The sequence below is a fragment of the Diabrotica undecimpunctata genome, chromosome 8, assembly GCF_040954645.1.
Source record: "Diabrotica undecimpunctata isolate CICGRU chromosome 8, icDiaUnde3, whole genome shotgun sequence".
Lineage (NCBI taxonomy): Eukaryota > Metazoa > Arthropoda > Insecta > Coleoptera > Chrysomelidae > Diabrotica > Diabrotica undecimpunctata.
In genome coordinates this window covers 72,580,140-72,607,719 of record NC_092810.1, presented here as the reverse complement: position 1 = coordinate 72,607,719, position 27,580 = coordinate 72,580,140, and the positions used below count along the sequence as shown (strand labels likewise).

The following is a 27,580-nucleotide window of genomic DNA, read 5'->3' as shown; positions in this document are numbered from 1 at the left end:
GAACCATCTTTTGAGAGGGGGGCAATGTTACGTAAAAATATGAGTCATAGTTTTAACCTGTAAACATGTTTTTATTCTAATATGTTGTAGAGTTTACGAGAGGCCTCGATTTACCTGAGCGACCTTCCAGAACCGATGCGAGGGAAATCCAGTTTGCCTTTACCGTTTCGCCATCGAAGGTTTTAGACTATTCGAGATAACGGCACTGGTATATAATAACGGAACTTTATTTGGAAGGGACAGTTAATTCTCAACACCCGCGCTCGCGAATTTGTTACGTACGGATATAATAAATTATTGTCAGATAAGTTAATATAAATAAAGAAATAAATTAAATCCGTAAGTGTTATAAATATTGAACCTTTTAATAAATTCACAACAATATCAATAAATATTCTACCGAGAAAAAGACGTTGTCACGTAAAATCTTCGCCCGTAAAACCGACTTTACAGGTAACCGATTTTTTTTCCTCCTTTATTATAGGCGACCTTTATTCTGATATGGAGATCACTCGCATGATCGTATGGAGGTTTCCTATTATTCAAGATTCGGCTGGTGCTGAGGTCACCTTCTAGGTAATCTGATCAACAGATTTGAATTATTGTGAGTAATACATTATTAAGCCCGCCACTCACGTTCCAACGGCGCAGTACGATTTTGTCGAATGTAATTGGAGTACAATACTGTTGAACACACACGTACCGATTTTGCAGTATGAATTTTACTTTCAAATCATAAACATGTCAGATAACGATATACTTTTAGCGGCTGTTGCTCCTTGTATAAACGAAAAAATACAAGAAACGAAGGTGGTGATATAAAGATTGGTTGCTGAAAAGACATACATACTATCACATACATTAGAAGAATTGATTTTATATCCAGATAATTTTAATTCCCTTTTGTAACATGTTCGAAAATTATTAATTTTCTTTTTTACCAACTCTTCATTAGTATCCGCTTTCACTGCTTGAAATTTAGCAACCAAAATATTCACAACTTTTTTTCTAGCGGTTTTATCATATGATGTCGATTTTATTTTTCAAAGGCACTCTGTATTACGGATTATAGTATAAATGTCAAAGAAATCTCTTAAAAAACCTCTAGCTGTAGGCCGATTTCGAAATTTACCAGCAAATGATTTTTTTTTGCAGTCGTACTGTCGATTTTGTCGTTACAATATACACGATCAAATTTACGACACAACCAACTCTGTCGTACTGCTGCAGACTGAATTGTTTGTCTGCCTCCAAATCGGGCCGATTTAATCGAATGGTGCAAATACACGATCAAATTACGTTCAATTTTGTAGCATTCGACAAAATCGTACTGCGGCGTTAGAACGTGAGTGGCAGGCTTTATATTTTAAGATTTTGAGAACGATTTCCGAAGTGGAAATTGAAACGTCAATAAACGTATTTTAACCTTTAATTGTGGCTTATTCCCAGTTAAATAGTAATTAATTTAAAATGCCACAAGAAAATAGCTTCAGAACAATATTTATATTTTAAGTCAATTAAAGTGGCGTATTGCTTTTACGTTAAGAAAGTTTATTTAATAATGAGAAAGACTAAAGTGATATACGAGATATAATTTAATATTTTACATATTTTGTTACACGGAATACAATTGTACATGGTCATGGAATAAAGAAATCGGGAAATGGCGGCCATATGAAGCCAAAAGACCACGAGGAAGACCGCAAATGCGATGGAGCGACGATATTAAAAGAACTGCAGGGCCAATGTGGAAAGGTCTTATAAACAACAGAGATGAACGGCGAGAATTAGGAGAGGCCTATATTCGGCAATCCGAATAGAGAAAAGGGCTTAAAAAATATATTTTATTACATATAATTATAGCGCATATTTCATTACTCATTATTAAATATTTAATGTTAATTAATATTTGGTGCAGTTTCTATTTTAAATATGTTTAAATCGAAATGGGCTAAATAAGCAGTAAATTTTTTGTTCCTTTATGCGTATTTAAATTTATCATTTAATAGCATGTGTTTTTATTTTCAATACCACGTATTACTTAACTTTATCCTTTGATGAAGATGAAGATATTAAAAAATAGAGGCTTTTCGAAAACCTAAAGTGCAGCCCCAATGCAAGTGCTCCGAGAATACGGACAAACACACATAATTACTAACTACTACTATAAAAAAACCCCAAAATGTAGCTCCAAAATGTGTTCACTTCGGTAATGACCATCCTGCTAACTATAGAGGATGTAGCACTACAGAAGCTCTGCAAACAGTGAGAAATAAAAATACATACAAATAACAAGGCTCCTGAGAGCAGATTAAATATAGGAAATATGGAAAATAGACATCGAACTTTAAGAAGTGCTGGAGTATCTTACGCGCAAGTAACACAACCAGAAGCAGAAAATAATAGAGATACTGTAACTGAAATGATGCAAAAAATAATGGAGAAAATAAGTAAACAAGCAAAATTTAACAAAAAAGTATTTGAAAGGCTGAAAAAACTTGAAAACATCAGAAGCCGATCTTAATGAGACTGAATGAAATTAAAAAGTGTTTATTTTTGTTCGTATAATTTTTTACTATAAATTAGTAGTGGATTCTATTGTAGTTTTAGGTGAATTATTATCTCTTAACTTCTTTCCAAAGGTATTTCTACAGACATTTCTGTAGATGAAGTTTGAGAAACCAGAAATTAGTGAATAAACACAGGTCTGATTTGTTTTGAATTTTGAACACCCGCTATAAATTTGATTACATATAATTAAGTCTCTTCGTCATACATTTGAATTAAAATTTCACTAAGTAAATAATCCAAAATTCATATGAATATTCATGGACTTACATGTGTTTTCATGTGTAAACAATTTATTAAAAAACAAAACGTATGATCATGCTTAATTTGATAACATTATAATTACTATTATTACGTGGACTAATACACGTCTTACTCCTAATAATATAAAATTATTAGTAAAGGTGTACTTAAAAAATAATTTACAATAAACGTGTTTGACAATTCCATGGAAATTAAATTTTATTATCAAAATGATTAATTTACGCCAAACCACTGAAAGTTGATCAGTATCGTTCATTACAGAGCTGCATAACGATACCTTCATTTTAATACCATGTATAAGAGAAATTTTGCACGAGAACGAAAAACTAATTATTGCACAAATAACAGGACTAAATGTATACCGTAAATTTGTGATATTTTGTAAAAGCAAGCATAATGGCATGTAAAATACAAAGAACTTCTAATACCTACTTGTCATGAATATTTATACATATAAGATCAAATACGTGAAATTAGAACTAAAATAAAGTGAAGAGAGAATGGGACTCCTCCTGGGAATGGGAAAAAAACCTCCAAAATAAATGTTTTATAACGTAATAAACTTTTAAGTTTATTATTTAATTTTTTATTTTTAAACAGATTTAATTTTTTATTTCGATATTTTGTTAAGTTTTGTACATTAATAAATCACCATCATATCATAAAGCTTCTAAATAACCTAGGATACCGTTAAGACTACCCAAGAATTCTAATATTTTCAATCAAATTCGGAAACACCTTGCCAATTCTATTTTATTCTACGTGTGTTTCGGAAATTCAAGTTTACCCCATGGGGAATTAAAGTTCACCCACTTTTGAGGCGACATTTATCCCATTACGGATAATAGGAAAAGTTCCTCCAAATTCGGATGCCATCTTTGTCACAGTTTCTAAGTTTTTCCTCCTTTAATTTAATTCAATGCAAGTGCTCCGATAATACGGGCAAACACACATAATTACTAACTACTACTATAAAAAACCCCAAAATGTAGCTCCAAAATGTGTTCACTTCGGTAATGACCATCCTGCTAACTATAGAGGATGTAGCACTACAGAAGCTCTGCAAACAGTGAGAAATAAAAATACATACAAATAACAAGGCTCTTGAGAGCAGATTAAATATAGGAAATATGGAAAATCGACATCGAACTTTAAGAAGTGCTGGAGTATCTTACGCGCAAGTAACACAACCAGAAGCAGAAAATAATAGAGATACAGTAACTGAAATGATGCAAAAAATAATGGAGAAAATAAGTAAACAAGCAAAATTTAACAAAAAAGTACTTGAAAGGCTGAAAAAACTTGAAATCATCAGAAGCCGATCTTAATGAGACTCTTACAACACCAGCAAGAGTTATTAATAACCCTACAAACACAGAGAATAGATATATGCTTAATTGCAGAAACATATCTAACTATCAACCAGACAATCATTTATTAGGCTGCACGTTATCAAATCTACCATGCCATATTTCCACAAAATTCAGCCAGAGGTGGAGCTGCTTCGCTGTTAAAAATAGTATTCTCAAGTGGGAACGTGAAAAAAATTAAACTGAAGAAATACAATGTTCTTCTACCAGTGTTAAAACTAAGAAATACACACTTAAGCTTGCCGCTGCATATTTCCGTCCTAAACATAACCTCAAAAGAGAAAACTATGCTAACTTCTTATCAACCTTGGGTGAAAAAATATATAGTTGGCGCAGACTTTAATGCAAAAAATACCTGTTGGGGCTCCAGGCTCTCAAGATCTAAAGGTAAAGAATTACAGCATGTTGTGACTGAACACAAATGTAGATGGCACTCGACCGACAAATCCACTTACTGGCCAAGTGATGCAAACAGAATCCCGGCTCTCCTAGATTTTTTTATATCCAGAGGTGTAGCAACAAATTTTATAAAAATAGAGGATGTAGAGGAGCTTATGAATGATAAAATTGAGTTTAATGATTGTTCAATGAGATTACTCCCTCTGGAAGGCGACCAGAAAGATAAATAAGCCAGTTCAACATATACCTTCTTTACGAGAAGAAAACAACATGGGCAAGAAATCCTAAACAGAAAGTGGATGTGTTCAATGATTATTTAGAAAACATATTTCAACCAAACCCTCGGGAAACTCATGTAGACGATGAACGAGTAGATACTGATTATATTAACATACAATTGACTACTACAAAAGAAGTTCAAAAATTAATCAAGAACATCAATAAAAAAAAAGCGCCTGGGTTTGACCTGATCAACGGTGATATACTAAAAAAATTACCTAGAAAAGCCATAGTTAAGCTTCTTCTTCTTGATGTGCCTATCCGTTACGAATGTTGGCGATCATCATGGCAATCTTTATCTTATCTGCAGCAGCGCGGAAAAGCTGCACATATGTTGTATTGAACCAGATTCTGAGGTTCTTTAACCAAGATGTTCTTCTTCCTGGACCTCGTTTTCCAAATATTTTTCCTTGCAGGATGGCTTGAAGGAGAGCATATCTGGATTCATTTCGCATAATATGTCCGAAGAACTGTAACTTTCGAGATTTGATGGTGGTCCGTACCTCTCGGTTCTTATTCATTCTTCTGAGGACCTCCTCATTTGTGACACGTTCAGTCCACAAGATTTTAAGCATTCTCCGATATAGCCACATCTTCGTTCAATGTCCACGATTCAACACCATAAAAAAGGACAGAGAAGACGTAGCATCGCAGCATTCTTACTTTTGTATCAAGCGAGAGGTTGTGACTCTTGAAGAAGGCCCCCATCCGATTGAAGGTGGATCTAGCTTTTCCGATGCGTGCTCTAATCTCCTGGTTGTTGGTCCATTCTTCATTTATTATGGTGCCGAGGTAGTTGTAGTGCGCCACTCTTTCTACATGGGATTGGTTGACGTAGAGTTGACCTTCTGTTATTCTTTTCTTGCTAATTATCATAAGCTTTGTCTTCTTAACGTTTATATTGAGTCCATATAGTTAAGCTTACTACTCTAATAAATGCATCTTTTAGACTTCCCATAGACAATATATTATGTTCCTATCCTTTGGAAAACTGCAGAGGTCATAATGATACCTAAAGTAGTTTAAAATAAAAAAAACGTATTACTTCACATTAAACAATAATTCTTTGTCTCGAGTTTTGCAAGCATGTTGGTCGACTAATGTAAACACGTGATTTTTGCTAACCCTAAAGAAAAAATCAAACAGGTTGAGGTACGAAGAACCAGCAAGCCACTCTATAAATCCTCTACACCCAATCCGTCGATTTGGAAAATTCGCATTAACAAGAACTCTAACCAATCGATATGATTGTTGAAATCAAAAAATTTTTGATTGAATATTCTGTTGAAGTGTATATTTATTAGGTAGTTAGGAGTAATTTGGTTGTTTAGTCAATTTACCAATCAAGTTTTCGTCTATGAAAAATGGGCCTATAAGCCTATTTTAGACAATTCCCGTCCAAACATTCAACTTTTTTGGATACTGGGTATATGCTTCATGAATCTAACGAGCATTCGTATTTGACCAATACCTGGTTGTCTCACCGGAAAATACTAGATTGGTTGCAAAATGTTCGTCGTCATTAAAAATGTCCATCAGTCGTCCGCAAAACCCTATCCGTCGGTCAAAATCATCGGCTGACAATTCTTAAAGCAGTTGTATCTTATACGAATGATACTTTTCAATTTTTAATATTTTATTTACTGAACGTTGACTTATACCATGATTTAGTGCCAAATTTGTTGTGGAAGTTTGAGGTGATTCCTCTAAATCAATTGCAATGTTTTGTTTAATAATTTCACGATATTTCAGTTTTTATCAAATTTTTGACCATCCCAGTTGCATTAAAACGTTGCAATGTTTCAGTAACCGATAAACGAGATATAGGATTTCTTTCAGGATGCAAATCATTAAAAATATCACACACTCCTACATGAGTTCTAACACGATCACCATGGCCGATCATCATTAAAATTTCAATACAATCTTTTTCACTTAAAGGAACCATTTTTAATATTGTTACGAACATGCATTCTACGTAGCCCATATAACGATTGCAGGCCGGGACGAGAATGATCTGTCCTGCTAGATGCGTCGGGAACTGTAGACCGCTGGAAAGTTCGACCCGACAAGCGATGAGACGAATCAGACAAGCGATGAGACGAATTAGAGGTGGGCTACTCCAGAATGTTAGAGTACATAGTGACTTTTATATATAAGCCTACCTTCTAGGAGTTAAGTTTAGTTGATAAGAGATAATAGTGCTGTAAACTTATAAATAAATATATTTATATAAATTCGAACTATATACCTATTGTTACCTATACACAACAATAACATCTTAAAACACATTGTAAGGTTGTGAACTGCGAGCATTTTGGACATTTGAGAGATTTTTTAAAATTATCATTCTCATTCGTCTTTAATGATAAAATAGATTTATCTATTTTTCAACTGTAAAATGATTTATTACTCGTTACAATTTTTTTCTAGCAAACTTGGTATGTACGAATTAGAAATAATTTAAGTTGAGGTAATTTCCGGTGAAACTGGAAGTAATATAGTAACAAAATATTTACTATATTATACTATATAGTAAATATATATATATACTATATTATATTTAATATTTCAAGATATTTACTTCCATACTTTATCCCAACCGTGTATATTTTGATATAGTGAATTTTTCAATTTTTTTATGATAGTTGCACTTTTCTCTTTCTTTTATGAACATCCCATTTGTGTTTAAAAACAGGGGCGCCCTTTTTTTTAAGAGTTTTCTCTTCTCTTTTTCTTTTTTCCACTCGTTATTGTGTTTCTCATCTCTATGAACGGCCCCGTCCATAATCTACCAGGTTATGGTTATGGCAGAGCCCATTTGTGAGCATAATAATCTACCAGGACTGAGCAACGGTGCCTTACGTCTAAAACCCTGGCTAAGGTTAGCCTAACCAACTAAATATAGTGTATCGGTGTTCCAAGTTTACTTCTTAATAATCTAGTTCACCATGTATTGTACACCATGAAGTAGAAAATACACACACGCTCGTACGTACGAACTTCTCTTTGAATCTTCATAATACTATGGTCATTGTGGTTAAATTCTATATCGATAGATAACGTCATTATATTCAAATATTTCGTAGTATCTTCTACTTGTTTTACTTGTCTGTAATTTTGTTTGTTTTTACATAGTTTTAGCCACAATTCCATGCGATTTGTAACATTTGATCGAATTTTTTGTAGTATATTGGCCTTCATCCATAAGTTTGCACACTTGACAGCAAGTTTCTGCGGTTGTATACACTAAGGTATCACTGGCGTATCTCATACCCCATGATTTTGAGTAATAGTACTTTCTCATCAATTAATGTAGCATTTGTACCACTGGTTTAGTTTAATATCGTGTATCACGTCTTCTACTGTTGCCAGTCTGTTTTGTTGATAATTGCTTCTTTTTGATTTGTTGTTGTATTCGAGCTAAACCCTGCATTTTTGCGTTTACATGCTTCGTAGGTGAATATCTACTTTTCTATAAAGTATAACTTTCCAGATAAAATGAATTTTACTGAACACTGAAAATAATGAGACGAAGACAATATTCCGTATTTCAACAATATAAGTAATACTAGCCCAAGATTCTCCACAATTACTTTGTAACAACAGTAGACATTTCATATTGGTTTGCATAAAATAAGTATCTATATTTTTATTGAAACTGTCTGAATTTGTACTTAAAAATAATTTATTGAATTGCTGGTAATTCCTTTTATTCAATTTTTTTTAATACACGTTTAGGTATTCCTCAAATACAATAGGTACATTATTAACCAGTATGTTAATTATTAGGTATTATGTGATTTTTCTTTTCATAAAAAAGTTACTTGGTTTTAAAATATAAATGTATCCATGAACACGTTTATGAAATTATGTATAATTTAAAAAGGAAACTGATTAAAAACCGATTGTAACAGTGAACAGTTATTTTAAAATTCCAAGTACATATTTTATCAGATCTTACGTTGATTTAATGTTTATTATACAATTCAAATAATTATTTACATTGAAAATGCGTACATTGATAGTAAAACATAATCATTAAAATATTTTATTTCGCGATTTGATTGTAAAACGGTATTCATTGATCTTTTTAGGTTGATGTTTGATTAAGATGAATGTATATACAGTATGAGCAATTACTACTACTGCTTGTTTGCGTTAATTCACGTTTTATCGAACTGTACAAGAATATAATAAATACTTAATATATTTTGTAACTTATCGTGTAATGTCTATAAGATTTATAAAGTATTATCAACTTACACTCCTGAGTTAAACATCTTATTGTGTCAGCGGAGATATAGAAAAACATTTTATGTGAAATTTGTGTTTTTTGTTTTAACAAAAGTATATTCTTTTGAAAATAATTTTACTCATTTGGGCTATTCTTGATCATTCAATAGTTTTTAACGAGGACTGTTTTGTTTTAACTTTCTGATTGTTTCTATTTATACAAAGTGATACAAAATTCATGCATATAAGTTTTTTCAATTTTAAATAGAACAGCTTATCAGCGCTAAAATAACTTAACATATTTTGAACTTTATCAAGTATTTCTTGTACTTAAATCTAAAACGTGAATTAATTCTTATTATCTGGAGCAATCCAGAAATTAAAAGATTGCATTACTTACTTTACAGAGAATGAATTGGTGATGTTGAATCAAATAAATTTTTTCCACTGCATGGTTATTAAAAATATAGAAAAAATACGTCTTAAAAACTCGTCACAGGATAAAAAACACACCACACACATTTTCGAAAATATATAGACAGGACAGTTTAAAATTCTTGATATTATTGTTATTTATATTTATGTTTTGGTTACTATAATTTTTTAAAAATTCAGTTTTATTTAATTTTTATTAATGTAATTAATAAAAAATCAGACATTCAGTTAATGCTTAAAAAAAGAAATCGCAATCTTTCAGACAAATTTTAAAATCTAAATATTAAGTAATAGTTAAAGTTGATTCACAATTTAAAAAAAATATATATATAAAATTTAAAAAATAATTAATGTCTAAATATCTTCCAATTATTAATACAATACCAATATTTCCACTTGTTCATGTTTTCAAATCTCCCACCATATTAAATAAATATCACAGTTTCTTTGTCAGTTTCTAAGTTTTCCCTGTAATTCTTAACATGACAGTTACAAAATGTAAATTATGATACTTCCTCTGAAGTCTGACAGTTATCTCATGTTGTTGTTTGGAAGTAGACAATTATTAGCCCATACAAAATTAAATAAAACAGAATTTTTACTTTGGTAACTAAAAAATTACAAACATAAATAACAATCAACCAAGAATTTTAAACTGTCCTGTCCACATATTTTCGAAAATATACATGTTATGTTGTTTATCCTGTGACGAGTTTTTAAGATGTATTTTTTCTATATTTTTTATAACTATGAAGTGGATTTGAACATCATCAATCGATTCAGCGATCTGTCGTTACAGCCGTTTCACTCGTTATTTTATCATATCTCTGCACGATCCACCGTTCCGTCCGTAGCCCGCGATAAGAAATCTATGCTTCCAAAAATGAATTTAAATTTAGGTATTTAAATTGGCATTGTTTCTTTAGATACCCATGTATACTTTTTGCTCTCATTGACAATGTATATCAACATACACCTGCCGATATCAAAGTCATCTTGAGTTAAATAAAATTAAAGCATGGAATTGTTTTACTAACTACATAGATATTTTAAATTAGGCATACATTTTTTTCTTTATTTTTTTCCTTGTCAAGTTAAAAGTTAACACAGGAGATGGAACGCAAGCTTGTCTTATGCCTCTTTGAATATTAAGGACTTTGGTATCACGAGTCTCTGTTCTAACAAAGGCATCTTGATTCCAGTATAGCTCTTGTATTATTCTGATGTCATTTGGATCCAGATGTTTGCTTTGTAATCATTCCATCAATTAGTAAACGAGAATTAAAATTTCAAATACTCAGTAAATACATTTAAGAAATGACGTTTATTGATTCTAATTTAATGGAATATTATACATATTTAAAAATAATTTTAAAAAGTGGAGCTATACTCTATAGAAAAAATTTTTAACATTTTTATCTGCACCTCTCCTTAAAAAATTGATATATAACTCTGGTGTTACTAGATAATTGCAGGAGTTATCAAATAATAAATTATTCCCCAAACTTATGTTGCTAACAATTTGCTGTGAAAACTAGGCGCTACGCATTTTTAAGCGAGTAAAAAGTTGAACTCAAAACTTTAGAAATATGTATTAGGAACACAGGAGATTGCTTAAAGTGGCATGTGTAAACCAATTTAAATGAATTAGTTTTTATTATCAGAAACATCTGACATTAAAAATACATTTCTTGTTTATTGGGAAAGTTTCTGCATAATTTTAAAGACCGCCTTGATGCGAGATAACTAGACATCGAATGTTTCAATTTATTTATGGTTATCCACACCAAATTCAAAAATGACGTTCACCTAATTATTTACATGAATCCACACATTTGGATATTAGTAAATATTTTGAGAGATATTTAACCCTTTTTTGCCCGACGGGACTCTGAAGTCTCAAAATTTTAAATCGTTATGATTTTCTTATTACGGCAAAAGTTGGCGTAATTCCTGACGGGACTGAAGAAAATATTTCATCGGGTGTATTCGCTGACAATCGTCGGTAATCGAATTTATTGTAACAATAACTGTTGCCGGTGGACGTTTGTTGATGCAAGCATTGCAAGCACAATTATTCGTGTTTATCATTATTGTTTATACTGTTTCTGCGGAATTTTATTTGTTAGACACAATACACTTCAGGGTAAGCACCAATAAAACATTTATTTTGTTATGATGATAATTACATCTCATATTACTACTAAATGCCTTGGGACTCTCAAGTCCCGTCAGGATTCAAAACATGTTTTTATATTACTTTCTTTTAGAATGGGAAGTAAATGGAAGGATTATATGAAAAGGCCTTTATCAGAAAAGGAACTAGAAGAACTGGCAATACAAATTCTGGAGCTACCAGATGATGTCGAAATTAGTGAATATGAAGACAGCAATTCTGATTACGATAATGAAATAAGAGATGTTGGTCCATCTGCAGCTGAAGAAAGTGAATTAGTTGAAAATGATGTAGATGAGATTGAAGAATCAGGACTAGGAGAAGCTGTGGTTGAAGACGAACTAAATGAAAGCGTTGAACCTCTTGAAGCTAACCGGAAATGGCATAAGAAAGATGTCATCGAAAATATTCAAAGTTACCACTTAGAAGAAGGAGCGGTGAATCCACAGTTCGCAGGATGCACAACACCTACAGATGTTTTTGTTAGACTACTCGGAGATATTGTGGAGAAGATTACCTATCAAAGTAATTTGTATGCAGTGCAGAACAACAAGATACTGAATATAAAGGAAGTTTACTGGCCTTTATCGGGCTGAACTTTCTAATGGGGTACCATCAACTTTCCTCATGGAAAATGTACTGGAATACTTCACAAGACTTACATGTGCCCCTTGTTTCGAAAACCATGTCAAGGAATCATTTCGAGATGATATGAGCAAATCTACATGTCAACGATAACCAGCAAATTTCCAACAAAAGGCACTTAAAATTCGACCGATGATAGATACTCTAAACAGACAATTTACTACATTATGATCTATTGCAGACCTAAATGGTTTTATGTTGCAGTTTGACTTATATCAAGGCAAAAACGAAAAATTGCAGATTGAATTCGAGAACCATGGTATAGGAGAAAGAGTAGTCCTATCATTAACCAAGATGTACTGGAATCAAGGAAGATTTATTTTGATAATTTCTTTAGGGGCGTAAAATTACTCGAAAGACTAAAACTAGAAAATACATTAGCATGTGGTACAATTCGTAAGAACAGGAAGGACTTGCCTCGAAATTTAAAAGTAAAGGAATTGCAACGCGGAGATTTTGACTATAGCTATTTTAATACTAACATTGGTTATTTTGTGTGGATGGATAACAGAGCAGTTAACATTGCAACTAACTTTCATGGGTCAGAAGTAAAACATGTTTCCAGAAAACAAAGGGATGGTTCGATTTTAAACTTACCATGCCCCAGCGTTGTGGAAGACTACAACAAAAATATGGGCGGCGTTGATCTTGCCGACCAACTACGTAGTTCATACTGTGTAGATAGAAAATCACGTAAATGGTGGCACCGTTTATTCTGGGGCATGTTGGACATTGCCTTTGTCAAATCATATATTATATACAATGAATTATTCGAAAAAATGTCAGCTGGAGGCAAGAAGATCGGTTGCTATGGGACTTTTAACATTCGCCACTGAAGCAAAGAAGCGAGGCTCCCGAAGTTTGGAGTCATCTACACCTAACAAAAGGAGGAAGTATAATTACAGCGCGTTGAATGACGTCAGATTGGGAAATTTGGGAAAACACTGGCCTGTTTTTACCACCAATAGGGGAAGATGTGAATATTGCAGCTCACTTGCAATAGAATCTAGACCTCAATCAAAGTGTTCATTTTATGGTGCCTATTTGTCTTCTTCTTCTTTAAGTTCCATCTTCTATCGAAGGTTGGAGATCATCATGGCTATGCGGACTCTGTTGACTGCCGCTCTAAAAAGTTCTACACTAGTGCATTCAAACCATTCCCTTAAGTTCTTAAGCCAGGATATTCTTCGTCTTCCCACATTTCGCTTTCCTCTGATTTTGCCTTGCATAATAAGTTGTAATAATGCGTATTTTTGCTCTCTCATCACATTCATAAAAAATAGTCATCAATCATCATATTCATAGTCATTTATAAAACATAATAAAAGCTTTGATTTTTAGCTTTTTTTTTATAGCAACAGAAATCGCTATCTCCTGACAGAATCTCCTATCCTAATTCCTGACGGGACTTGTAAGTCCCATATCTGGGAAAAGAGTCCTTGTAGCGGAAACATTAAAAAAAAAATTGTGCTTAAGCTATCTTATTAAATCGATACATGTAAAAAAAATTTTTTTTTGAAAAATCTTAATTTGGGCAAAAAAGGGTTAAATAACCTCTACGGCGTACAAAATTTAAAAACGCGTAAGCAATTGCAACCAGTCACTCTGTTGAATACTTCATAGAATTGAGTAATAAATGTTACGGTAACATTAACTTCAACGCATAATAATTTTCGGATATCCTTTTTTTACAGAAATTTACAGAACTCAGCGAAATCCGCAGCGAAATTTTAAAGAACTTCGTAAACGATTCTTTTCCCAGCGTTTGAAGAAACTATAAAATACTCCTTATAAATAAATTTAATTATTTGCAGAATCGTTATAAAGCTTGTTAATGTCGGTACGTGGCAGCGTAGTATACTTACCATAACCATAAACGTAAAATAATACGTCGCGCATGCAATCAAGTCTTTTAAGTAAGAAACTGATTATTTTATCATGTGCAGTTCAAAAACGGACAACTTTGCGTTTCCTTTTTTTTTATAAATTGGTTTTAATTCCATTTTTGTATATAAAAAAAGAACCGACGCGACGTACACGAAGATTGGCATAAGTACTACTTATTCGAGTAGTGGTATAATTAGGGCTTAACAGTTATTGCTTTGTTTTGTAAATCAGGAACATTATTTTTAATCGAAATGAATAACTGAAACATTCGGCCTACAGTTTCTAAGATAATACGCAATCGGTATCATAACGAAATTTTATTGCTATAATGATTACTTCCATACTTTTGTATTAAAATGAGAATTTCTTTAAAGAACAAGAGTTTGGTTTGTAAATTGTGGTTCCGAATAATTCAGAATAAGAATAATAGTTCTAAATGGAATTTACTGGAATACTGAAGTCGTCAGGAAATTTATTCCAGTTCAGATTTTGATACTAGTTATTTTTACAAATAAAAATGACTTATTAATGTACTATTCTCTAATGTAAAAATATAATCTCAATTCTGATAGATGTGCCTTTAAACTAAAAACTTACCCTCCAATAACTTCAAAACAAGCCATAATTCTTCTTTGACCACGAAACTCGTGTAGTAAGTGACAACATTTTCGTGGTTACAGCTGCTCATAGCCTGGATTTCTTTGAGAAGTTCATCCATAGATGTATTCCATTTCTCCAAATTGATTCTTTTAATTGCACACTTTTCGTTTCGGGGTTTGCAGAGGGCACCATGTACAACGGCAGTAGCGCCAACACCTAAAGACAAGTAACAATAGTAAAATATTTATTATTTCATGTTGAACTGATTTAAGGGGTTATCTATCTATGTGGTCATTGTAAAAGTTCTATATCCTAGAAATCCGAAAGGAAGACGATGACTGTATTTTAAATATCAGAGTTCACAGATGATGAATAATGCATTGTATTAAAAAATATTTTGTAATAATCTCACTGAACCATTTGGACATCTCCTCTGCATATATCTATGGTAAGTATAATTAAATGTATACATTATATATACTAGAACTACAGTTCGATTCCGAACAAATAAATGTAGAGGAGCTATACTAAGTGAAATCGGCTCCATGGTTTGCTTTGCTATTGCCTTCGTAGAGTCGATCTTGGTAATCATTTTTAGTTTTCTGTTTATACTATTACAAAAAAAATTAAAGAAAAAAAAATAAACATGTCACATAACTCTAAGAACCTTTGAAAAAAGTCACAGAACTCTATTAATTTAAAAATTATATATATATATATATATATATATATATATATATATATATATATATACATATATATATAATAACCGGTCGTAAATATAATTCTAGATTCTATATATAAATATAATTCTAGAGAATCTTTGGAATACATTTTCAATTCCTACATATACAGGATTTGAAATCAAGAAGTGAATATAAAACCGGTACCTCTTAAGAAACACCGCACATATTAGCCAATTTCTATCATAACTTTGGCAGGATCATGGCGAGTATGGCGGCACTTATCTGTATTTTTTCTACTAGCATTAAAACAGTGACAAAATATTACATCTGTTAGATATTTTTTTTGATATTAACATTGATACTCACCAGTCTGGTAAGGTAGTAAAACAAATAAAAAATAATTCTAAAAATAAATAACGAGAATTTCTGACTTTAAAATGAAACAATTATTCATTAAAAAAATATTTCATTAATTGCTTCGTTCAACTAATAATAGTTTAACAATGTCACCTTTTTCAGCCTTACAAATTCTGAAACGATTCTAAAATGACGTCTTAAGTTTCAACATTGTCGTTATCGATTTCAAAACTTCGGTAACCTTCAGTAGTAGTTCTTATAAAGTGCGATTTCATGAAAGTTTCTTTCATGAAATGAAAGGCATAAATTTCTTTGTCGATAGAATAATCCCCACAGAAAAAAATGTTTATCGCAAAGTAGGCACAACTAGGTAACCAATGAATCATTTTGTTCATCGATATTATCCGCTAACCGCTAAGGCATAGTTCCATCCAGAAAAGTTATAGTAATGACTTTTCATATAATATAATATTGGAATGGCTGTATGTACAGCTTTTGCTCCGAAATAAAATAAACTAGTTGTGGACTGTATGTTTGACCGTCTTATTGGGTGAAATCAGCAAGTGAACTGAAAACCAGTAACTGTGCCACTAGGAGGCAACTCGTTTGGGCGCAGGCAGGGCGGTCTAGGAGATTACAATTAAATTGCAGCGAACATGCCGCACCGCCCTGAAAGCACAGTCTTTCAACATAACTGAAGTTCCGATACTATAAAATTCAACAATGTAACAAAGTAAACAAATAATATATCAAACAAAAGAAAAGTACTCTTTAAACTATAGCTAGTTATCCACAGCTTTCTGGTACGTTAGAAATGGTACATTGACCAACTCTAAATGACAACCCTTGCAAGCTCACCAAACAAACAAAAATACCCCTTAATCATTTTTTGTCCTCTAACTGTATGAGCTTCTATATGAAACGGATCTGCATAGCCAACGCCTCACAGTGTCAAAAGGTTTACTAAGAATTTTGCGACTTGCCGGTAAATTTCCCATTATGTATATGTCTGAGATATAACTGTTTTGTCAGAAAACATGTTACGCACTTGCTTAGTATATTCCGAACCACACTTCTGGCCCGATATAGGTCATAAGTAAATCTTACAACATTCAATAACGTTTGCGCACCCGCATACAAGTTTAGGCAGTGTTCGTTTTGAATTATAAGCCTTGTTAATTTATGTGTTTTTGGAAGTATAAGATGTACAAGAATGAATTTAAGGTGATTTTTTTTCGAAACTCTTTTCGATTTTTTCAAAGCTCTCCAGTCTTCATAAAAACTTTGTTTTTGCGATAAAATTATTAGTCGTCTCAAAGCTGTTTCCTGTTTGCTGATTGAGGGAAATTTACTTAAACCCTTTGTTCCCCTCTTAATTGAGAATGTTTGTAAAATCTAAATATCCAACATGTTACGTTTTTTTATCGTTTAAGACCAGAATATTTTTCGAATATGTCCTGTAGCATAAATGAAGAAAATGCCAGTTTCCGCTTTTTAACTTCTGGCAGCTTCTCCAAAGTAACCCTTGATTCGGTTTCGGTATTCCTCTAGACAAAACACCCGCTGGATTAATTTCTGACCGTTAAGTGATGAATCTCCCCCGCTCTGTTGGCTATAAAAGTTTTCCATTGGCACGGTTCTCCGCGTATCCATGCCAATGCTATAGTGGAATCAGTCCGCAATCTTACCCTGGTAAATCTAATATTTAAGAATTTAATTACCTCTTCAATTAGTCTTACTCTTAAAAGAGCAGCACATAGCTCCAGTCTTTGCAAAGATACGGACTTCAAAGGAGCCACTAGACTTTGAGCAAGCTAAATATACATTATGCGTACCGTTAGCATCAGTTGGTTTTTTCACATCAATTTTTCTTTAGATTTATTTTCAATTCTTCTGGAGCTATAATTTTATCTCCCAATTTACTCCAAGATGAGTAAAGTTCTAGATGTGAAGATTCATCCCATCCAAATTTCTTCTGCCACAATGGCTGTACTATTAATTTTGCCCTTACCGTCACTAGACTAACTAGACCTAGTGGATCGAATATCTGAGCTATGACCGATATAATCTTCTTGCTTACCTTATTTTTTCTTGTACCAATCGTGATACCAAAACGCAAAAAATCTTCCTTTGAATTCCATAATAGACCAAGTGTTTTATTAATGCGATCTTCCGCTAGATAATGTCATATCTCCTGCCGAATTAGAAACATCCATAATAACCTCGGGATCATTTTTTGATTCCTATTTTCTTAACGGAAAACATCCGGAATCCACAATACTACTTATTTCCCTTTTTAACTTTCTAGCTTCTTCGACCGTATTTGTACTTGTAGTAGTTGTCATCATATTAAGTCATCCATGTAGAAATCACGCATTATAACTTCAGTTGCCTTTTGATATTTATCCTTTTTTCTGTAGCCAATTGTAATAAGCATGCTACGGCTACCAACAAATTTTATACTAAGGAAGTTAACCCGTAAGTGACAGTAACGGATAGTGTTAAAACGATAAAGTAATTAATCCGTCTTGGGTTGAAAATCGCCATAGGATTTTTTTAAATTCCCTGCGTGGATCTTAAATAAAAATTTGCCGGTAAATCAGCTATATCAGCTAAAATTACTAGCATGTTCTTTAAATCATAACACAATATTAATGTTTATGTTCTTTGTGCATGTTCTTTAAATCATAACAAAATATTATTGGACATTTGTCCCAACTGAATATTATAGTCAAACATAAACTCATGATGTTGCTGCTTCAGGTCGACGTCTTGGAGACGGGAATAATATTATTCTGCATCAAATATAATAAGTATTTCATTACATTTATATGTAGTTTGACAAATTCTTCTGTCTTGATATGCAATTTTCCGCTATTTAATGATTTCAATCAGCTCACGTTATCTACACATTCGAAGCAAAACTTTGGTGGTATTGTCGTTAGAGTGGACCAATCACAGCGAAGATTGTCACTCTGACCTGCCAATTACAACAAGGTTTATTATCTCCGATTGTATTCGTCCTCCTTATTTAGACCTATTTAGCCGAGCAGCCCGTTTTACGAAACTCTACGTTTTATTTCTCACCTACACCAATAATCATCGAACTGCGAGACTTCGTTACGAAAAACGGTTCCATACCTCTTTTAATTGCTGGAGATAAATACAAGGTCTTACGACTTTGAGATTATCACCAAACATTAAGAAGTAAAGGAATCCGACATTTGCCTCTTCGACTATCCTTTGTTCGAAATAAAGGAAAGTCTGGAAACGGAATTATTTCGTATAGATAAACAGTTCAGACAGATATTGGTTTGAAATAAATAAAAGTCGGATCGACTTAAAATTATTTCACATCTTGTTGAACTGCCAGTATTCCGATAGGTCACCGACGGTCAGGAATAAATAAAAGCCCGAGCGGACTTAGAATTATTCCTCGAATTGGTGAACGAGCTGAAGCAGCACTTTGTCGCTAAACCAATCGTTCGAAATAAATAAAGGTACGAAGGGCGAAAGAATTATGTCGCGAGAGGTAACGAAGTGAGCTTCGCTATTTAAACGTGATTGTCGAAATAAGTAAAGGTCTGGAAAGAATTTAGAATTATTTCGCAATCCGTGAACAGAGTCGACGCTCTGTCAGTATTCCTATGCATTGAAAAGAATAGTCTCAATTACACATCGAGGCCTGAGGAACCGACATCTCTGTTAAAAAGCGAGGTGCTTTCTGAGCATAGAGTACTAATAAACCTTTCATGTAAGATATATATAATTAAATGTAAGAAATTTTGAACTGCTAAAGTACTCTATATTACCAGTAGCACTTTGTTGACAACAGAGCCCCCGGTGAAACTCTCGTCGGTGTCAATCGAAATCATATTACTTCTCAATTTATAAGAAGATGGAACAAAGGAATCTTCGTTTATCTTCTCCAGCGGCGGCTGGTAATCATCCTGGAACTCCAGACACTACGGAGGATGATCCAACCGTTATAAGCAGTCCGAAGTATTCGCAAAATTCTTCAATGTAACCGCATTTAAAATGCTTCAAGTCTATTCAGACTGCTCAACGCATACAAAAGAGTGGAATATATTTACTTTATTTACTTTTTATTTTTTTATTTTTTCTATTTACTTTATTTCATATTTTGAAATTGAGGTCTTAGGAAACTTATTTTTTCACAATTCACTCTTATGCCATTTTCTGCGTATTCGAGTGAGTTTTGTAATACTGTCTCAGAATACATGTTAAAAAGCATGCACAACCTTGTGTGACTACACGTTTAATTGGTACAGTTTTTGTTTGATATTTTCAATTGTACCATGACTATTTGGTGTTCGTAGAGGTACAGAATAATTTTTAGATCTTGGGAGCTCAAACCTTTTTTTAAATGTTTTGCTTTGGCATCATCTATGAAAATGAATGAATAGCGTAACGCAAAAAGAAGACATGACATGCGATCCGAGTAGCGACCGGCGCCGTCCTGATTCCGGGTCAGACAGTGTGAAATGGGTCCCCGGGTACGAACGCGCGAGCAACCAGACCACTTGTGGTAAATGGGTGACTGGAAGGAAAAGCCCAACACAGAAGATTCAAAGTAGAAAATCGATTAATATAGGGACATGGAACGTCAGAGGTCTTCTCCAAACTGGAAAACTTCTCGTAGTAGAGAAATAGCTAATAAGGCAAATAATATAAACATATGTGGTCTAGCAGAAGCACACTGGAGAGATCAAGGACATTTTAAAACAAAAAACCACGCTATACAACAGGATCTGAAAACACAGGATACAATGGTGTAGCCATACTTATAAACAATAGAATATCGATATATATCAAGCAATATGAAACAATAAACGATAGACATAAAAATAACATTAGAAGCAAAACCAGAAAATTTTCATGTCATTCAGGTATATATGTCCAGATGAAGACATTGATGACATTTACAACAACATAGAAAACATCTTGAAGAAAATCCCACAAAAATAGCCAGTATATATTATTGGAGACTTTAACGCCAAGGTCGGAAAAACTGAAAATTAACCACATTTGAGAGATATTGTCGGGTCGTTTAGCTTGGGCATTAAAAACAACAGAAGAGAACGTCTCCTACAGTTTGCCAGTAAAAACAATCTAGTGATAACAAATACACTTTATAAACGCCACCCAACAAGGCTCTCGACATGGACTAGTCCAAATTAAGAACATAAAAATTAAATCGACTGCATACTCGTGCGGAAAAGATGGAAAACCTCAGTATTAAATGTAAAAGGTATGCCTGGAGCATACTGTGGATCAGATCATAAACTGCTAAAAGTGAACTGCAGGCTGTGTCCTGGACAGAACATAGAACCAACCTGTCAATTCTAGAAGAGCTTTATATAAAAGACAGGCTATTAAAAAAGTAAAACGAGCATACCTAATTTACTTCGGCCACATAGCTAGAAGAACAGGGACTATGGAACTATTGGTAGTAGAAGGAAAGGTAGAAGGCCGAAAATCAAGAGGAAGATCTCCAACGGGATGGGCAGACCAAATGAAAACTCCGGTGGGAAAATCCCTACATGAAGCCGTCCATATGGCACAGGATTGCAGCCAATGGAGGCAGCAAGCCGATAATATTTAGAGAGTCACCACGCCCTCACAAGGGTTCAAGGAATGAGGAGGAGGAGGACAAAATACGGATAAACGTCTTTTCGCTGGTATCTACACTCCTGTAATAAAATTGATAGCACAAACAAAGCCTCTCCACGTATTTAAGCATTTTTTACGGATTAGTACTCATAACATCTTTTTGCACTGGATTTCTCATGAATCTAGATAACTAGATTTTAGCCAATATTGAGGAATATATCTACTATTAAAGATGGTGTTAAATATTTTGGCTAGAATGTGTTATCTGGTCTAGCTGCTTTGCCGTTTTTTAATCCCTTCATAGCCTTGTATATTTCTGAAATTATTATACTTGTGTCTGTCTGATAATGGCTACCAAACGGGGTCTCTCTCTTCAGTCCCGACCTCCCGGAAGGAGTGTAGTAGTCATCGTGATATCGTGTATTGTCCGTCTCAAAAGATCTCTGTCTCTGGTTATTTCTTTTAACTCATGCATAGCTATTTTGTAAATTCCTGTAATTTGGTCGAGCCATCTTGTTGGCGATCTTCGGCTCTTCTACCTACCCTTGGATAAGGTTTTGAAGTCTTTCCATGTTTTCTGTGTTTGCTTTCATAACATGTACAAAATATTTAAATTGTTAGAGATGGACTTTGCTGGAGAGTCGTTATCTAACTACTAGCTCATTTAAAATTAAATGGTTTGTCCTGTGGTTAGTCCACGTAATGCGTAACATTCTTTTCTAACATAACATTTCAGCGACTGTAGGGTCCAAGATTCACATTCGTATGTCAGTTTTGGGAATATTAAGCAGTTGATCTACCTTATTTTTAGAGTTCATGAAATTTAAGAGTCCTTCCATATTTTGGCCATCTTTCCTACGGCGATATTTGCTAGTTCACATATATGTTTTATTTTTTCCTCTAGTGACCCTATATTTTTGATCAATGATCCCAGACAGAAATATGAGCTCACAACCTCAAACCGATCAATCGAGGTTACGTGTGGATGATTGTTATACTCTGTTCGCTATTCCCAGTCCGAACTGTCTAGTGAATTTAGTAATTATTTTTTTGCGAAGTTAGTTACTTTTTGACAGCCTAAAAGTGGCTGAAAATTACTATACAACCAAGCACACGTACTCATAGCCAATATCAATAGTAAGCAAACTAAATAGTAAATAAAATAGAACTTTGCGAATTACCGACAATCAATATTTATTTATCTGCACCATGTAATAAATAGTTATGTTAAATTATATCAACTAAAATATATTTTTTAAATATATACTACCCAAAATTTGATGGGTTTTGTATACACTTCCACTATTTAGAATAATTCTTCTTTTTTTAAAGAAAGAAGTCTGCAATAGTAGGAGACTTGAGCTATTAATACTGAGAAGTAGGAATTGTTGTGTTGTAGGTTTCCGACAATGAATCTGTCAAAATATGCCCGAGCTAAGCGAATGGAGTATATGTAGCCCATCCACTATCATGATCTTTGTCTTTGATATGCTTAAATGCACATCAGCAAAGGGGGTATCGTTGCCAAAAAGATTAGAAGTATAGGTTGACCATACTTCTTATCTCTTGTGTATCAAGGAGTGTCTTAATCTGCTATCTTGGAATATGATGAGGATTTACGGTTTCCTGCGATTTCCTTAACTTTTTTGTGGCTATTAAGTAACTAGATCATGTTTTCTGTATTTGTACAATTCCTCTATCCACGCTCCTTTGGTCTTTCTAATTTTTGTTCTAATAGGTCCTTGAGTTTGTTACACCTTTTTATTTGCGCGTTTTAAAATTTTCGCCTTTGTTACGTTAAATGTCCCTTAAGTCATCCATTATTTAGTTGTTTTTAATTAAATGTAATTATATCCTCTTGTGCATCCGAAATTTCACTTTTAAGCAGACTACAAATGACCTCAATGCTGTCTTCAATTATTGTAGGTTCGATCTCTGTATTTCGTTGGCTTTACACAGTTGTTCATTGAGAAAAAAATTATTTGTTTTTAGCCGAGCTTGTATTTGTGCTACTACGGCATTGTTATCTGACTCATTGTGTACCAGGGTAAGTTTTGGTGTGCAAATTGTGTTCGTTCGATGGTATTCAAACGTTTTTTAAAATAATTTTCCGCTTATTTTCCAATAAACTAGGTTCTTTGCATTTTGCTCTTCTTCTTGTGAGTAAATCCTATTGTTTCCCCGACTACATTTCAACAGCGGCATAAATCTTAATATCCGTTCTAAACGTTCCACAGATATTCAACGTAAGCAACATTTAGAATAAGTATTCCCATAACTAAATTTTTCGAATAGTGTCACTATTTGATTAAATTTCGCACGACTCGAAAGAGTTGATTTTCAAACAAAATCCTAAAACTACAGAATACCCAATCAAAAAATCGGAATAGTTTTTGACGATAAAAACTCCTTTCTCAATAGATATATAGTTCCTCACGAATTTTGAATGAATTTATTAACTATATAGAAGAAATAGCGGTTTTGCCGATACTGAAAGACGCTGCTCTTTGTATATTGTATTTAAAAGCCTAACATTCGGTATCACGTTAAATATTATAGTTCTTTGCGTTTCTACGCTGTGATAGATGCTGTATATCATAAAAAATAAAAATATTTAAAATATTTCATATATAACAATACAACGAACAAAATTTTTAAATTTAAAAATGAAAACAATGTTTATAATAATATTTATTTATATCAATGTATTTGTTTAACATACAATGTAATTATAAATATTTTTATTCTGTTACTGCATATCTTGACTTAAATGTCAAATAGTGTTAAAAAGATATGGTACAGTTTTAAATTGAAAACAAATAACTAATTAATTCAATTGAAATAGGGGTCAAACAATTGTACACGACTATAGATCAACAGCAATTAGTAAGGCACAAACAGATTTATTTAAGAGTAGATTATTCAGAGAAAGAAATAAGTATATAGTATGCATGTAAAATCGTTTATAACATTTAAAAATATATACTCGGATTTTTAACACATTGCTCACATACAAGAATTGTAAAAATTAATCACATCGATTTTTTAGGAAAATCTATTTTGAAACTAATAATAAACATTGGTTTGAAATACCGTAATTTTTTTTTGTAAAACATCAGCAATCATAAACTAACCATCAACATAAGAGTATACAAGTGAATTTAGAAATAGCAGAAACGCAAGGGAAAATACTTCAAATTTAAAAATACGTAGGATTCTGGATAAACAGAAGCACCTACTTCCGGAAGTAGAGAGATAATAGTAACATTGTAGTAGTCGATAAGCATTTAATAAAATAAAAAACCCGTGTATTAATTATGAACTACCTTTATCAGTACCTAGTAAATAATAAGATGCTACTCGCTACTTTATCAAACATTATTTTATCATCATAGGGTTCCGCATCCTAGGACGGTAACAAGTTAGGAATAATGGAAAATGCCTTCTACTATTAACTATTAGCGTAATAGTGATCAAAAGAATTATAGAGGCGTCGGCATAATACTAAACAACGAACTAAGCAAAACAATCTTAAACTTTGTGCCTTTGGCGGACATATGTATAATAATACAAATAAGAGGAGCTTCCATAAACGTCAACATAATTCAAGGGTATACAGCTTCCGCCGAAAAACAAATGATGAACTCGAAAAATTGTATGAAGACCTAGATAGTACTAATGAAGATGCCAAAGAAGATAGGCAATTAATGCCAAAATAGACAAATAACTGTTTTAAACCTAGTATGTAAGTTCTGCAAATACTATAAAATCGTAATAAGGAAAACCTGGTTTAAATTACCTCCTCGAAGACTTTGTACGTGGACTTTTCCATTACATACACGCAATAGAATAATATGCAATCAAATTGATTATATCTTGGTAAATCAGATACAGAAATGCTATGAAAAGCGTAAAAATATTTCCTGGCCCTGATGTTAGTACCGATCACAACCCAATAGTAGAAAACTTCCAATATACTAAAAATAATATACTGGTCATATACTGTTTGAAAGATGTAACAACTACAGAAAAATTAATTAGAGAGTTGAACAGGAACCTCTTAGAAATAGACTGTACGTAAGTAAACATATGGACACATCCAAACAACGAACAAAATTTTGAAGATCATATCGGTAAATTCCTTCAAGAAAAATCATCAACAAATGATATTAACATCCTAAATGACATAATAGTAGAAGCAATAACAGAAGCTCAAAAGAAATGCTGTCCAAAAAACGTGAAGGAAGAAAAAATTAGTCTGGAAACACAGAAAAAAATGGAACAAAGAAGAATACTGAGAAGCGACGAAAACTCTAGTAACGACGATATAAACAGAATGAACAAGGAAGTATCAAGAGAAATCAGAAAAGACCTAAGAAAATACAAAGATGAGAAAATCACCAAAACCGTTGAGGAAAATAAGAGTATGAAAATAATGAGACGCAAACTCACAAATGGAAATAAACAAGTAGTCAAACTCAAGGATAGAAATGGCAACATCACATCAAACAGAGAACATTTGTTACAAATTGTGGAATCATTCTATGAGACATTATATAGCAACAGTTGAATATCAGAAGAGGAAGGTTCAAAATCAGGGTTCCGAAGATATCCCAGAAATCTCCTTGGACGAAATTTACAAGGCTCTAAAAAAGTGTCTTACCATGAGTCTACATTCAGCAACTAATAAAATAAAGATAAAAAGGGGAGTCAGGCAAGTTGATACCATGTCACCAAAGCTGTTCATTACCGTTCTTGAGTATGCATTTAAAAGACTAACATGGCAACAGAAAGGAATATCCATCGATGGAGAAAGATTAAACCATCTACGTTTTGCGGACGATATCGTGCTTCTGCCAGATAATCTGGGAGAGATCAAAGACATGCTCCAAGAACTGAATGATATACTACAAGAAACTGGGCTGGAGATAAATTTCGAGAAAACCAAAATGATGACCAATTTCGTTCCCAGCGAAGAGATACAGATCAATAACAACAAGGTAGAATTAATCGATAAATACACATACTTGGGTCATGAAATTAGAATAACCAGAGACAACCAAACCTGCGAGCTAAATAGACGAATCACGTTGGGATGTGCGGCATATGGAAGGATGAGAGACATTTTTAAAACAAATACCCCAATTCACCTGAAAAGGAAGGCATTTAACCAATGACTCTTACCAGTCTTGACCTTCGGAGCAGGTATCTCTCTTGCGTACAAGTGGATAACGTCCTTTAATTTGACTCGGTCAAATGCCTTAAGGTCCACGAAACAGATATGCCGGTTTGTTGTAATGATTTCTCTTGCTCTTGCCTCTTTATAAATATAGCGTCAGTGCATGATCTTTCCGACCTAAAACCTTGTTGTTCTTCTGTTAGTGTTATAATTTTATTCATTTATTTGTTATCACTTTGGTTGTTAATTTTAGTGTTGTGTTTAATAAATTAATTCCTCTGTAATTTTCCGGATCCGACTTGTCTCCCTTTTTTGGATTGGTTTTAGTAGTTGTATGGTCAGATCTGATCTTCCGTCCTTTAGGAGTTCGTTCGGTATTCTGTCCTCTCTCGGTGATTCTGTTTTTTAATTTCCTCAATGCTCTCTTTACCTCGTTTTTCCCAATATTTATTTCTTCGTTTGCCGTCACCTCTGGTATTGGTGCTTCATTATCGCCGCTTTTAGCAAATAGAGATCGAATGTATTCTGCCCATGTTTCCTTCTGAATGTGTTTCGTTTTTATTATTCGTTCATGTCTTTTCTTTGTCCTCTGACCATTCTCCATATTTCTTTTTGTGTTCCGTGGAAGTCGTGTTCTATCTGTTTTGAGAAGCTCGCCAATGTTCCCTTTTTATTTGTTTAGCTAAAGTATTCGTTTCATTTCTGATTCGTTTGTAGTGATTGTATGTCTATTGTGTTTATTGTGTTCTGTATTATAAAAAGGCTTTATTCTTTTCTTCACATTTTGTCTTCACTTCCTCTCTAATTCACGGGGTTTTCTCTTTTGATATGTTAATGTTCATGACACTAACATATCAAAAGTACA

General features: G+C 33.1%; 1 protein-coding gene across 1 annotated transcript in view; it reads right to left on the bottom strand.

Moving 5' to 3' along the window:
• The window catches only part of LOC140447689 (serine/threonine-protein kinase OSR1-like), a 186,302-nt gene that overhangs the window by 68,611 nt on the left and 90,111 nt on the right, over positions 1 to 27,580 (bottom strand). Inside the window, exon 4 of the mRNA XM_072540486.1 lies at positions 14,857 to 15,075. Coding sequence (XP_072396587.1) covers positions 14,857 to 15,075 — 219 coding nt within the window. The remainder of the gene's footprint in view (positions 1 to 14,856; positions 15,076 to 27,580) is intronic.